General features: G+C 34.5%; 1 protein-coding gene across 1 annotated transcript in view; it reads left to right on the top strand.

The window, feature by feature from the left end:
- Nucleotides 1-16,733, top strand: part of LOC108734805 — a 110,418-nt gene that overhangs the window by 82,171 nt on the left and 11,514 nt on the right. Inside the window, exons 2-4 of the mRNA XM_018466485.1 lie at nucleotides 2,914-3,551; nucleotides 15,180-15,323; nucleotides 15,729-15,925. Of these exons, the coding sequence (XP_018321987.1) occupies nucleotides 2,981-3,551; nucleotides 15,180-15,323; nucleotides 15,729-15,925 (912 nt within the window). The 5' untranslated portion in view covers nucleotides 2,914-2,980. The remainder of the gene's footprint in view (nucleotides 1-2,913; nucleotides 3,552-15,179; nucleotides 15,324-15,728; nucleotides 15,926-16,733) is intronic.

Below are 16,733 nucleotides of genomic sequence, written 5' to 3'. Positions count from 1 at the left end.
CTAGCAAGGAGATCGGGCTGAAACTATAGCTACAAGCTATCCAAGGATGGTACTATAGAATGTCACCTCAAGGTAGGCCTAGTGGCGTCATCTCTTGGTTAGGCCGGAAACTTATCAATCCACCCTCGTATACTTAAATGAAATGACGCGTTTATTTGCATACTTGCTTAAACATTTAAACTTATAATTGTAATTTTCCTTCAAATACCTTATTCGTAAGATCGAGTTAATTGGATTTCTCTAGCTGGAATGAATATTAACCAAGCTAAAATGTATTCAGTATTAGCTAAGTAGTGAAATTTTAGACAGATACTAAAATAAAATAGGTCCTTCCATATTAGTCCTAGCAAAGATCTTAATTATTTACCTACTGGTGAAGATATTACGTCAACACGATGGTATGATCTCTTTCAGTCTTTTTGTTCTTCATTGTTAGATATGCAAACACACCAAGGCCTTACATTTATCTATGCTCATTGTATATCTATATGTATGTAGGTTCATTAGATTCTAACTGCATGTTTTTATGCACCTGCAATTTTATTACGAAAACATTCTACGTAATATACATACGTACGTTATTCGATACCCTGATGGGTATTTGTCAAACGTTGCATTCTGTTCTACAGAGTCCACAGACATATGTGCAGATTGTAACGCAAATGTATGTCAGAACTGTAGTACATTCACAATAAAAGATTAGATTCGTTGCATGTTGCGTAAATGCAAACAATACCAGCCTTTTTCGTACGTTAAAATACTCTAACCAGATCCTACACATATACTATTAATCATTTTTGTTAGCATAAATTTTAAATTCACAGAAACGAATTGTTGAGCAATATTCCTTAATTCAATTTACTCTCCTGTAACTTTCACAACTCGTCGGTCCAGGAAAACGCACCTAAGTGTGTATATTGTGTTTATTCTTATCATATCAGTCGCCCGATGATGCCGTTTTAGGAAAATATGAAGATATGCTTATTTGTGGATCTTACGAACACCCAAATTTTTGGGAGAATTAGTTATATTGGATGACAAATGAGAAGATTGAACATTTCTCTGGTTTATGTAATTTGTAGTTTTGAGGCTATATACCTTAAACCGATCGTGGAACATCTACCAGAAACAATAAAGAATATTAAAAGTTCTTGTTCCATGATTTATTGAAACCACCGGTCGTGTATTGCGATTTCGGACTTATTAGCACTCATCAGCACACCATACGCAAATAAATCATCGACCAAATGGTTATTATTATTTGTTTTCGGGGTTTCTGGCCGTTGTCTTTAGAATTGTTTCCCGACGTTTCGGCTCTACAGCTGAAGGCAACTAAGTTCGAGAAGATCAACGTGCAACCATTGAAAATGTCCAAAAATCCACAGTTGTAGATGAAGCGTCGGGAAACAATTTCCAAATATAACGGCCAAAAAAACCCGAAAACAAATAATAATAGTACTGAGGATGCCAGGCGTGTAAGTCTACGTTTATTTACAAATCAAAGTTGTTCTGTGATCCCGTAGACACTTAGCATTGGATACTACCTATTACTTAATATTCTGCGAGAGTTCCATGATATTTAAGTTTTCTAAATTCAACAATTCATCATATAGACTGTAAATAACTAAATAATTTAAATAAAAACTGACGTCAATACTATGCTTATATGCACAAACTTAAAGTAATATGTAATAATTCAAATAGGATCACATTTGAGATGTAGCCTGATGAAGCAACATTGACCTTTTACTGAAGCTTTTTTAGCATAAATTTGAAATTTCTATAACATTCATTCGTTCTCTAATACATTAATTCACAATTACAATTTAATTTTCAAACTAGTAGGTAGTAATTTTTAAAAATTACCTTTTCGAAAATGTACTATATTGAATTGCATGCTCATTTCAAAGAGGTTGTTGACAGGCGTCATATGGATTTCAGTCAGGTATGAAACATTTTTGCATGCGTAAGTAAAAAAAAACAAGGAAATTACAAGATGATGACCACCTAAAGATAATAGGTTCATAAGTATAAATATACACAAGAGATGCAGAAATTGGTGTTGCATTATAATGTGTTTAAAACTCCGTGGGTATTCAAATTGAAATTCAATACGTGAGTGAAAACGTAAACAGAATATAAATTCGGGTCAAATCATTTTTAATTAAAAAAATTGCAGCACGTACTTATTTTTCAATATGATAGATCATTGTACATACATATTGATATGGAGACGCTTTTATGGCATCTCTGCCATTTATTTTTTTATGAGCTCAGAGTAGGTTCCTACCTATTTGTATAATTAGTCATTCGATGCAAATTTAACTGTAATGAAATTCCTTTTGGTGTTGTCAGGGACAAGATATTTGTAACTTTCCGCGATATTAGATGACACTGTTACACGTGACATTATTACTAACAAAAAAAATAGAACAAAACTAGAGCTGGTTACTTCATCGATATTGAATTCAAGACAAAACAAGTGTTAACCTATTTGTAACAGGCAGTCTTAAGAATTTTTTATTACAGTTGATAACAATTTCTTAATATTTGAATTTTAATCAAGGGCGAGTACAAATGGTATTTACAATCCAAGCTGACCAATAGCTAGGGTAATAAACCGCTGTATCTCAAAACGGCCGAATAACAACAAATTCAATGAATTCGATAAGAATCAAAGACAAAAGTACTTCAGTTTGATCTTCGTGATTTTAGCCTGCATATTTTTCAATTATATTCAAAGATTAGCAAGTTGAGCAAAGCGCTCACCAGAGGAAGTCCCATCCTTAAGTCCAAGGACTTCCAATTATCAATTATTTGCAAAATTATAGAAAAAATGTTATTAGCTTTAATTCTACGCCTTATTTAAACGGTATCTGTAAATTGTTTCTTATATCTTTTGTTTGGTTTCAGGAAGGGAGCACCTTTAGTCGTCATGTAGTCAAAGCAATCCGAAATTCCTCCAAAATCCAAAGTGACCATGTTTAGCAACGCGACGGTTTCATCGAAGGGTAGCTCCAGCAGGAGTGGAAACAGTTGTGGACGCAACTCGTCAATGCCTTCCCTCCGCATGCCAAATCCGTTCTTCCACAACAAAACATCTTTTAATCCGCTCTTCCGTTATTCGGACGCGTTTACCAGTTTCGACGCTTCCAACTTTAGTCTCGATGAAAACAAAAAGTACCGCGACAAGAACCATCCGATTTTACGTAAATATAACTCGCACGATTCGCAAGCGAACTTTATGGAAGTTCACCTTAATTCAAGCGGTAATACGCCGGATTCGACTAAGAGCCGGTCTATTTATAAACACACTCCGGAAATTAGTCCCGAATCGACCGAAGAACGGAATAAAAGACCGGAGTTGGACACGAGGGAATTTCTTGAAAAGTACTCGTTACCAAGGGTTGTTATGGTGGATGGTGGTGAACCATTGTTGCTTTATCGGTGTTTTGACAGTTTTACAAAAGTGCAGGCGAAAGGAGTGGTCGGGAAAAAGGGGAAAGAAAAAATCGACAGTCGTGTTCTGCATTTTCCAGAGGGTTACGCAGGTACGTATCAAAGCTCTCACTGCTTTTTAACTATTTTGTAGTTTATTTTTGCTACTACTACTGGTCATTTTATGGTACATTTTAAAAAACGTCTAAGATTTCTGTAGGTGGACAGCCAGCTTATTAAATTTTAAATTAGAGGAAGATAACATTATATTATTTGACTATGATACCAGAATATTTTCCTTTGTTAGTTTTAAAAAGTTAATTCATGATTCGAAAATATTGTTTTGCTTTTTGGCAATTAAATTTAATGTTTATAAATATGTACAGAATGGTGACCTGGAATCGTGAACAAAGATGTAATTAACTGTAATATGTTAAACTCTGAAGAAGCTCCACAATAGGTACCGAAACGTTAGCTATGAGTAAAAAGTGGTAATAGTAAGGACACCCTCATAGAAAATACCATTATCATCATAAGGTCGTCAGTCCTAAGACTGGTTGGACACGCACCTCCACTCTATCTTATCCTGAGCTAATCTTCGCATTTTCCTAAAACTACAACTACAATAGTAATCTAATCCAGGTCTACCTCTATTCCTCTTAATGCCTGTTTCTCCCCCTAATATGTCCCTGACTAGCCTGATATGCTTGAGAAGGTATCTTACCAACCTATCTCGCTTATTTCTTATTGACTTCCATAGAGTTCCCTATTCACCTATTCTTTCTAATATCTCTTCATTTCTAACTTTCTCTTTCCACGATATCCTCATCATTCACTTGTATTAATTGTCTGTTATAAATAAACCGATTGTAATTTCATGCCTTCTATATCAATTATCTAACCATTAAGAAGAAAAAATGGAAAAAAGTAAAACGCTACTACGCGAATTACCCAATTTTGCTTATTGTTTATGAAGAGATCCATTATGTGATGTACTACGAGTATCAGATTACTTGTCACAAAAACCAGTACGTACCCAAAAGCCTCATCTTCATCTTCGCATCACAAATTTTGCAACTTCTATATTCTGCAAAATTTAAATAACTCGTTGCGGTCATGAACTAATTGTTTATTACTTAAATGAGAAAGCGACCTTGGTCAAGTTTATTCATACATGCGTAAATATTATTTAGCATGTTGTGTTAAGAAAAAAACCAAATATGGTACCGCTACGTTCCGTTGAAGTTTTTTAAAGCTCAAATGAAGGAATATGTGTGCAAGTTGTCTATGTACATAGCGTAATATAATGGAAAAACAGTATTTTCTCGAACGGTGTACCAATGCGAATTTCCGGACATTTTATTTAGTTTCTTGCCTCATATAGCTTATTTACAAGCATCTTTTTGCGTTATGTAAATTTTCTTGCTAATTGTGAGAATATATCCTAAGCAGTCCTTTTTATTATGCAATGGACAATGTAAAGAGAAGGTATGTGTGAAGTAGCAATTGTTTTCTTCGAAATATGCCTCTTATTATCGTACTATAGATACGTGTGTGCGTATGTATGTATGTGTACCAGTACCCATAGTAAATTATGTCTACCCTTAATTGCTATCACAATTTTATTTTTGAAATGTATGTTGGGAACTGTTCTCTCATATTTATACATATTTCAAAAGAAATGCCCATTACGTGGTTTTTTATATTCAAGTTTTACTGTTTTTCTTCACCTTAAGAAATATTTTATGATAAACATTCTAAGTTATTGGTCAACTTCCTCATCACAGGTTCTGCTAAATTTCTGCTCAAACCAAAGTAGTTGAGCACAAACTTTATAACGAAATTATATCAAAGAAGTGCCAGTATGTTGTCATCCACAGAGATTTATTGCTACCTGCAGCAATTCGTAATGTTTGATAAAGTCCTTACGAAGGATATCTATCTCTTTGCCAAACTAAATCAACGGGCTATCACTCAGAAATACTCATTGCATAGAAATTTCAATTTTATAAATGGATATCTCCTTGATAGAGACATTAAAAAACATAGATGACCAAAATTAATAGCTGTAGCTATAGATAGCGAAATAAAATATTTATGTTAATTGTTATTATTCTCATTTAGATCCACTTCTATATTAGTAATCAAATGTATATTATTAGGTAACGTTTTATTGTATCCTACAAACAATTCTAAACAGAATTTTTCTGTATTGAAGCATACAAGATTATATTATTGTTTAGGTGTTTAATTTTTGTATCGAATTTGAATCGCCTTGCATATTCTCAATTAAATTCGTCGGTGGTATGTAGCCATATGAAAGTTCTTGAGAAATACCAACTTGAAGTAGAAAATATACATTATACAAGATAAGCATCAGCTAATCCTCTTTTGAACATTTATTAATCGCCTTTATCAAACTGGTACTGTGTTTTAAACCTTCAAGCTTTCGATTTATGTAATGCACGTCGGCTCGTTGCTTACACATACAGGGTATTTAATCCACCCCCATATCTTTGAATGCAGCTGAGTACCTAGACCTCCATGGACGAAGGATGAAAATATATCATACCATATAGTTTCAGGAAAAATCTGACATTCTCTAACTCAATTAACACCTTTACCGACTCTCTATATGGGGTGTGTTCCGAAATATAACCCAACATAGTGGCCAGTGCTGATGACGTCATAAATCGACGCCATATTGTACCGGTGTGCCACCATATTGTACTGGTGAGACAAGTGTGATGTAGTAGTATATCAAACGGATGTGTGTGTATCTGACTTTAAGGAATTTTTTGTTGTAAGAAACTTTAATAACTTTTGGAGCAAAAGTGTTGTAAATGAGCACAAGCTCTATTCTCAATATGGCGTCAGTTTGACGCAAAGCACTGGCCAGTATATTTCGGAACGAATCAACAGTATGGCGTCGATTCATGACGTCATCAGCACTGGCCACTATGCTGGGTTATATTTCGGAACACAACCATGAAATCCTTTGGGGCGATCGTCTTTTAACTTCTATATCTTTCAAATCAACCCGCGTAGCTGAAAACCAAAACCCTTTTCATAAACGGGGTATGATTCAGTTGAGGAGCTTTAGCGGCACGTAATATTAACAAACTGTAGTTACTTTTCTTATATACAAGCCCGATTACCCTCGCGAAGCTCAGGAAAAATTAGTTATCATTCGGGAACGTTCTTGAACCTTCTAGATAACTGTAAAACATTTTCGAATTCTGTAGATGTGGGGTATTCAGGAAAAATCTGTGACATTCTATGACATTCTGAGCAGACGTCGGAACTCAATTAACACCTTTGCTGGCTCTCTATATTGAGTCTTTTGGGCGCTAGTCTTTTAGCTTCCATATCTTTCAAATCAACCACTGCAACTCGAAACCGAATCCCTAATCATGAACGGGGAATGAAAAGCTATATGATAGCATATAACTCACGTGAGACTGCAGGATTTGGTTGAGGAGCTTTAGAGTCACGTGCGAATAGATTTGACTTTAAGAAAGACCACAACTTACTTACTAATCGTATGTTACACTCTGTATATTATGTAAGTTACATATTCTGACAGCTAAATAAAACTGGCGGAAAGATTGCTGCTGTTTTTAATATATGCATACGTTCAAATACATGGGCACATTTAAAATTCAAATCCATTTGTCGCAGAACTTGCATACGTCTGTAGACGCAGACTGATCATGTAAATAAACTGATTAAGCGAGTATTTCACTTCTTGGGCCGCATGCCTTTCTTCACCAGACGTTGTTAAACCTCTTCGATTGAGTCATACTGAGCGAACGAACTTACGGACAACATTCTACATAAGTTTCTACGAATCGACCTTCTATCTACACAAAATGAGAGTTTAGAAATCAATTTAAGTCACAAAGCTGAACTAAACCACTACATAAAACACTATTCGTACAGATAACATCTATTCAACTTTACTCCAGAACGTCATTCTGCCTTTTTAACCATATGCGTAGCAGTGTCAGCTTACTAACAAGAAGAAGAGAAAGGTAGGTACCTTTTTCTTTTCTGGTAATTTCAGAGCAAAACAATATAAAAGTATAAACCACACCATCTAAATCTAAATAGTACACCTTAAACTTTTCAATTTATTCGGTAGTTCCTAAGAATTAGTTGCACTAAGATTATCTACATTCTACAATAGAATATAAGGCCGGACCTGAACTGTAGCACCACTGTTGTTGTTTTATAGACAATTTTAGGTAATCGTACTTTGTTCTTTGATAATGCAAGGTGCTCATTCATCTTGCTGTCATTAGCATCATGTTAAGAACTCATAAAATACTAGAATTCGGTTAATTCATGCTCTTTTCTGCAACACACCCACCAGCTGTTACTGATGAAAACCGGAAACACAGAAAATGCAACTCATAACGACATGATGTAACACAACCGAATACATACATCATTGTTTGCAAGTTAACACAATGCGGTGTTTTACATGAGAATCCAGAGATTAATATTTTGCCGATCTTAGTTTGAATTCAATGTTTATCTACTCAAAACGACTATCCCTAAAATGGTATGTGTTGGTACTCATATATTTGAGTACTTACTTCCGCAAGGCGTAAAGATAAAATCGTAGCCATCTCTTAAAACGAACACCTGGCATATAAAACTGGTCACGATTTTTTCTCTTGTGTCATCGTCGAGTATAGTATGTAAAAGAAATGCATTAAAAGAAACAAACGTTTTGCACATTCGCAAATTATGAATAATGCATAAGAGAAGTACTGAAGTTGCAAAGAGAGCAAGATCTTTGCCGTTTCAATTTTCGCCTTCAGCCTGTTTTAAATTTTTGAGTGTCTGAATATGATTATACCAAAAAAAACAAGGTGGTAATTTATTAAACAATAATTGATTTACAATCGGATCGATTTGCTTTACCCATACGCTATCAGTGTATTCACTGCATATATATCTGTTGTTTATAATCACTATATACTTTATTACAATATTCTATCAAATTTCTATATTATTGAATTTCTTAACTATCGACGAGCACATAATATAAAAGTTATTATAGTAGATACATAATTAATGCAGCTGATAGTAATTCTATCGATCTATTGGTATCTTGCCAATAGAAAAATTGTTTAAAATGAAGAACACAGACCAACCTTTACCTGCTGTCTTAACAGCGCGTTTTAGAAAATACTACAAATGGCGTGGTGAGCGCCATCTGTAGTACGATGCTACATTTGAGGATTACATATGCTCCAACAAAATATTTTGTTCGATTATGGTAACGTGCCTATCACGTTGAGGTGAGCTACGCCGGGATTCGTTTCAACAAGTAGATATCCATATTTTTAAATGGACTTTGTTGGAGCATATGTAATCCTCAAATGTAGCATCGTACTACAGATGGCGCTCACCACGCCATTTGTAGTATTTTCTATTTAGAAATATGCTCATTATTTGTACGTATGTATCTAATACAAAGGAATGTTGGCAAAAGCTCCATTTGAACCATTAAATTTCATTAAACTCTTTGTGTTATGTTCTACGTTAGACATTCCAGCTTTCCCTTTATATCCCTTGAATGACACCTCTCATTATCTTACTAATTATTTATTTACAGTGGATGTAGATACCTATATTACCAGTATAATTAATCGGGATAATAATTAAGTATTTCCTTTGCGAGATCAGCTGGCAGTTATGTTTTCCGCTGGTATATTAAATCCGTGTTCTTTACGTGACGTTAGTGTTTTATTTTTTCATTCTCTTCGTAGTTGTATGACCAGGAACGTGCTATTGCACGTGTAGGTACATTATTATAAGGGACAGGACAAGAAAAATAACCGCGCGACTTGTCGCTATCTCACTGAAAATAATGTTTTAACCGTCAACGAAACAACTTCTCACTAAAACAGAAATGGCCTAGCCTATCCATTTATTAATTAACAAACGGATTAGTATCATAGTTACTATTCTAACTAACAACCGTGTACTTGTACACAGTTAAAGCGGAATTAAAAGTAGCGACAAATAATACCTAGTACAGCTTAAAATTTTAATTTTAAAGGTAAGGCCGGTTATCCACGAAGCTTATCGGACCGAAATCGGAACAACGTCAGTTTACTGTTCATGTACGGATGTACCCAAAAGCGATGCAACAAATGACTGCGTTTTTCATGTAATACATACGCTTTATAAAAAAGTTTTATTGGATAATAAGTATATCTTATGGTCAGTGCAGTTATTAGATGAATAGAAACGTTCCACTGAATTTGGATAACGTTAGTTGAAACATAAAATAGGTTAATTAATGAAAAAAGGCATTCATATTTGATGTTTTTGGATAGATACATAATTCAAAACTGGTGCGCTTACCGACTGTATCTAAGCTACTGAGTTATAATCTGGAATGATATATGTCGATATTCAATTTTGATAACTTAAGCATAATTACACAGCATAGACAGAAAGTACCATTTTTCTTCCTGAGTGAATTACCACCTGAGCCGAAGGTGAGAGCAGCAGACTCCCGAAATTCTTCCTGAAGTCACTCTCTTCTCTCTTATCATCCGTCTCATTTTTCTCACCCCAACCACCATCCACCTATTCCCACAGTTCTAAAAGGATACTGAACAAGGCCTTCCGTCTTACATAATGCGGAGGGACTACTCGTCCACCAGGATTAGTGGCTAGTGGGGGTGAAACACCAAAATGTATTAAATTTCTTTTTTTGAAAAGTTCCACTCGAGCCGAAGGCTTCAAAGCAGTTAGGCATGAGTTATTAATTACGTAGTGCCTAATTATTTTGCGCTGCGGATATCGTTAGATCCATGACTCAATATTCCTACAGTATAAAACTAGGAATACTGCGTAGCAAACATCCAACTATTAAAATATTACATCGTAGAATGCATTTATTATTCGATGTCCATAGTACATATGTACGTATGTATAAAGTACGATCTGTTCTAAACATGTATTTCATTTATAGCTAAATAATAGGCTATAATGATCCACAACCTTCACTATAAATTGATGAGTTAAAGGTCATTGTGTCTAGCAGATTCGATTATTTATTTAATTGTATGCATGTCACCCATGATACAATAAAGCATCTTCAAATCTGATTTTTGAAACGCCGATAATTGTTATTAACGAATGCGATCATTCAATTTTCTTTATAAAAGATAAGAAGACCTTTACTCAGTCAATTCCTAGATTCCTAAAACTATTAGTTTATTAGGTAGAATAAATTTTTCAAGTTTACCATTAACATTAAAAAACGAAGATAATATATAAGAGTATAAACCTTATCTCAAAATTTAAATTCCTATGTTAAAGAAGCTTATTTATTTGGTTTGAAGGTCGAAACTCATTGTATGCCAATAAAAATAGAAATGGATAATGAGGCGCACTTATACTGACGATGAATATAAGGTGCAAATGTATGGCATCATTTGAATAATAATCAATTATTCATGGCATTTTTGGATGCAGTTGAATTTTTAAAAGGCTTTCGAACTGTTTTGTTTTTGTGCGATATGGGATAGGTATTGAAGGAATGTGTCATCTATTGCTCGAAAAAGTTATGAAGAAACATAACACATAAAAGATAAAGATAATATATATAGAAGCTTCTTATATTAATATTACAGGACGTATTCGTAATTATCTATATCAATTCCAACATCGATTCATTGAAATGATGGTCGACAAAATCGATTATATGAAATAATTAGACCTATCTGCATATTTATATAATATATATAGTTACATTTAACATTAACGTTGAGAAGTACTAAATTACTGAAAATTTTTGTATTGTAGAGTGTTCTGTATTATTAGAATCCATAAACAATACAGTAGCAAATTCATTATTAATTTTGCANGAGTTAGAGATAGCTTTAAATAAAATCGAAGTGGTATTGACAAAACAGTATTGTATAAAAACAAATAATAGTAAAACAAAAATAGTGGTATAGCAGGGAAGAAAAAGTAGAGAAAGTGCGAATATAAAGGTAGGAGACGAAAAATTAGAAGTGGCTGATCTATCTAAGAAGTCAAATTAAGTCAGGACGGAAGGAATAGTAGGGACAGAAAGCATAGAAACAGTTAAGGATGTGGGTTATTCTAGATTTAGGGAAATGCGAAGATTAGCTCAGGATAGGAAAGAGTGGAGGTGCGTGTCCAACCAGACTTAGGACTGACGATTATATGATGATGAACTCCCCAAATCTTTTCTAACTACAACACTTTTAGGGTTCCGTACATCAAAAGGAAAAAAGAACCCTTATAACATCACTTCGTTGTCTGTCTGCCTATCTCTCTATCTATCTGCTTGTTAAGACCATTTTTCTCAGGAATGGGAGAAGGTATCAAGTTGAAATTAATATCATATTAATCAGATCTTTAATCTATTGGAGCAGTAAAAAAATCAAACTTTTTAGTCATCGCAGTCAAAAGATAGAGCCGTTTATGTCGCATATTTTGACACTCTTAAGGAATCAAAATATATAGGGGTTCCCCTGACCTAGAATAATGAAATTTAGCAAGAAGTAATATCATAAAACACAAATACACAGAAAAATCCGAAAGTGGTAAATCTGCAGTTACATCATTTAAAAAATATGTTTTAATTGTAATATTGTAATTATACGTTTCGGGGGCTGATATTTGGGGGAAACTTAAACCACACTCGGAAAAAACAGCAAAAATCTGCGAAACTCGATTCCCGTGACGGACATACCTGAGTTACTAGTAAAATTAATAAAAAAGCGTACTCAGACAGCAAGTCGCCATCTGTAGATATTTTCTGTAAGTATATACTATGTGTAGGAACTGCTCTGGTAGAAGGACGGAGCTAATGGTGGACCTGGGTAAACTATAATTCAAGCATTGCAATTTCTGGTCAGTGTGCTAGCCCACTTTGAATAAACTTTACCCCACATAACACTATTTTACGGCGTTTTCATTTAATGATGCAAAATTATCTGTTACTTAAGATCAAAGAAAGCCCGAGAGGTGGTGAAAAATGGCACATATGAGAGAAAGTTAATATGCGGAATACTAATGTTACCACGAAACCTAACACGCTAGCGACAGGGCGAGTCAGAGAGGCGTCGGTGGTGATACTGTTAATTGGAAAAGCGACTCATCGGTGAGTCGCATTAACTTAATAATTTGCCGGCAGAACGACTCACCGGTGGATCGCTGTTGATGGTCTCATTTTCGGCACCTAAAAATGCAATAATTTTGAAATTACACCCTCAAGATATGGTGGCTGTATAAAAATTTATTATCAGCTTAAGAAATATTCGTTCAAAATGTGGTGTTACATGCGAATGATGAGGATACCGTGGATAGAGAAGGTTAGAAATGAAGAGGTATTAAAAAGAATAGATGAACAGAGGACTCTACGGAAGTCAATAAAAAATAGGTGAGATAAATTGGTAGGACACCTTCTCAGGCATGGATGGCTAGTCAGAGACATATTAGAGACAGAAACAGGAGTTAGGACGAGTAGAGGTGGACCTATATTAGATTACTGTTCGCAAATAGTTGTGGGATGTTCTAGTTTTAGGAAAATGCGAAGATTAGCTCAGGATAGGAAGGAGTGGAGGTGTGTGTCCAAGCAGGCGTTTTGAGTTACTTGAAGCATTAAATTTTTAATTTTCACGGAACTCAAGACGTCTTTGATTAAATGATTCTTAAACTATACGAAACTGCGTGATCTCAAAAATAGCAAACAGTAGGAAATAAATATTCAGACTAAAACATTATTTAACACTAATATTATCACTGAATTTAACGCGTTAGCGGGACACCAATACTTCTAATTGGAAATGCAGCTGCATTACCCGGCGTTAATATGTTAAGGGGTTTTGAGTTATGAGGTGTTATATGTATATTTATGGTTTACATTTTTATTTTTTCTCTGCAAAAAAGCTGGCGAGATGCCTCACTATTTGGTAGTTTCTCCAAATTACTAACCAAAAACGTATTTTTTATAATTTAGTGTTGATCATCGACAGCATTGGCCGAAAATTAGTATTGATAGATACATGAGTATGAGTAGCTACGTGTAACGAATCGCTAATTTCTGACCCATATAACTACCCATAGACTATAGTGCATTTGAGCAATTTCTTATAAGACTAGTTGACGCGATCATCTGGAAAAGTACAACACTTGTTACACACGCATGCGGTGCATTCTCGGACAATGGTTTGTGTGCCGTTTCGGTACGATACGCATCGTTAAACAAAAGTGCATTTTAGTTTTAGCAACACACGCGCCCTTATGCATACATGTACCTATATTATAAACACTGGTAGATACACTTATTACATTTCTGCACACTATTAGCCACCGCAACGAGTCTATACCGCACTGCCCACTTTACCATTATAACCGATAACAATTAAAACGCATGTATTACCGATAAGGAGCAATCTCTTTAGCTAATGACCAACTTCGAGGTAAATTTGAATAAAACCGCTCTTTGTTCATACCCACGTATATAAACAACAGTTACGAAGTTGAATGGTTTTTACAAAACCCAACAATTTTTACGTCTATTCAGATGAAGTTCTGGATAAACATAAAATAAATATAATGTCTATTAGTACCTTTACAGACTAAGACAAGTCCCTGAAAGAGGGCAGCAGCTCTTTACGTACTCAGGGCGGCAGAGATAGGGGTAGGTGCAATATTTCACNATAAAAATCAGGAAGTTTTAATGAAATTGTCCCTGTTGCTCATCGTTCATAACCACATTTTGAAGAAATTTTAGGCATTTATTGATGCACTCAGAAATATTGACGTCATATATTCACTCTTTAATAACGGATCTCAGTAAATGTTTCAAGAACACTCTCCCCAAGCTAAACAAAAAAGATTTGATTACTTTAAAACATTACATACTGTGCAGTTAAAAGGATTAGTAAACGAATTACGGCATATGTCGCCATCTAGTGATATTTATTGCTAACTGAAGTAAGACAAGGGTCTTGTGCAACTGAATCAAAATAACAACTAATTCGATATTATATATCTAAACATGCTAACAAGAGGCATCTTCGGTTTCTTCGATGATTTGTGGAGACTGCCTATGGCGTGCTGATGAGATCAATTAAAATCGAAATCACGATTCACAACTAGCAATTTTAATAAAGTACTAACCAAGATGTCAGATGATTTAAGAAGATATCAGAAAATTAGCGCAGGATAAGAAAGAGTGGAGGTGCGTGTCCAACCAGTCTTAGGACTGACGACTTTATGATGATAATAATGTAATTAATTATTCTTTTACTATAAATAAAGATATTTTTGTGTAATAAACTATATAAAATCACTGCAAGTGCTTAGAGCTCTCTCTAGAATACTCTAAATGGTTTTAATATACTCAATAAATCCCCAGTGAAGGCAAATTTACATGTCTAACGCTCTCCATCCTTCCGGAACAGGAAAGAAATCGCGTCGTATTGACCAATGTACTACACCTGCATGCCTTGGTAGATATTCTTAAGGATATTAGAGAGTATTATTATTAGACTAAAAAAATCAGTTATCACAAAACTTGTGTTTTTGGAAAAAAATATTTGATCTTCCCATCTTAAAAGGTCATTTCTGAGTTTTCCCCATTATAAAATTATTCTGTCGACAACACAGTTGGTTAATGAGGTAAGAAACGTAACAAACAGTTACTATACTTTTGTGTTTTTTATTTTCAGGTTGGTTTTCTTTAACGAACGATAAAGGAGAAAAATGTGCCGTAACCCATACAACTATTCTGCAGCTTGTGAGAGATCAAGTGTGCGCTTTTTTAAGTGTACAATCTTTCTCAGGATATACAGCCAGTAACCATGATCCATTAGGTACGTAAAAAGCATTCAATTTGTACAACTGAAATTTTGTTAGTTAGGTTGTGTTAAAACAAAACTATTATACCTAAACATAAAGAATGGTTTCAACCACATCAAAATAGATTCAGTAGTTCTCAAAATATTAGATTCATTTGCATTTTACTTGGCTAGAAACAGCCACGCTATTTTAAAAACCAATCAGATTTTGGGGATGAAATCTTTACGAGCAACACAAAGTGTGAAATTTGCCAATACAATTTGTATTTTATTTTTACAAGTACAAGTGGATTCCATTAGCAATATCGTTGCACTTCGTTAAAATTTTTTTCACTGAATAAATAAACATTATTCGAATGATCAAAAGCATGATGCCAACTGTTCGTTCCCATTATTATTAATGTATTTCGTTGATTGCAGATAGCCGAACAGGGAAGACTCAATACTTAAAGACTCAGATTCGTGGCGGTCAAGTCTTTCAGCTCAGGGCTGTGTTCCAGCATCGCGACAAGTACGACGGAGGCAGGCATTCCACCAAGTCATCACGATTGTCACGATCTGCGAGAGATAAAGATTTGGCCAACCGTTATGCACAACTCATCGGCCAAAATAATCAGGTAAGTTCGCGACTGCAGAATTTCTCATTAGACGAACTGATGTCTACACCCAGAAGCATATACACTAGAATAAACTGTGTATGATGGAAACCACACATAATTACGCTGCAGCTCCGTATACCGTGAACGAACAACACATTCGCTTATGGAAACAAATAGATATTTACAATTTACTTCAATTATTAACAATAAGTATTTCTTCTAATTTTCTTAAACGATGATTTACAAATCATAATAAATTGCAACAATTTTGCTTTCCCTTTCTTTCGATACTTAGGCATGTACATCTACGTAGAATAGAAGCATAACTACTTTTCATTACAGATTCACTTATTTTTGACATTTTCTGCAACATGTTTAGCAATAAAATGCACGTTTTATAAATATCATTTGCAATATTACGAACTACGGTTTGTCTCTATTCGTAAAAGGAATTTCCTCACGCTTGCGTAACAAAAAATGTGAATTTATTAGGACAGTGTAACTTTTCTCTGCCCGTTTATGTGAAACTTTTAATAATAACCACTGGTTTGGAACAGTTATGTTTAAAAATGGCACCAGAATTGGCCTCGAGCTTCTAATTTATATATTAAACGGTTTTATTTCTTGTTTACTGCTTCTGTGTACGCGCCCAAGTGCCACCAGTAACTTAGGAAAGTACCAGCATTTCAATTTCAAATTGACCGTTGCTCCTTTTTTATCACTTACTGCTGAATATAATACATACAGAGTCTGTAAAGTTTACATTTTTTACTGAAAAGGTCTTGCACTCTACCAATCTTATTATTTAAAATAAACTTATTAAATC

This window comes from Agrilus planipennis, unplaced genomic scaffold (assembly GCF_000699045.2).
Source record: "Agrilus planipennis isolate EAB-ADULT unplaced genomic scaffold, Apla_2.0 scaffold80, whole genome shotgun sequence".
In the NCBI taxonomy this organism is placed as follows: domain Eukaryota; kingdom Metazoa; phylum Arthropoda; class Insecta; order Coleoptera; family Buprestidae; genus Agrilus; species Agrilus planipennis.
Note: the sequence above shows the minus strand (reverse complement) of the source record. Positions and strands in the feature narration are given on the sequence as shown.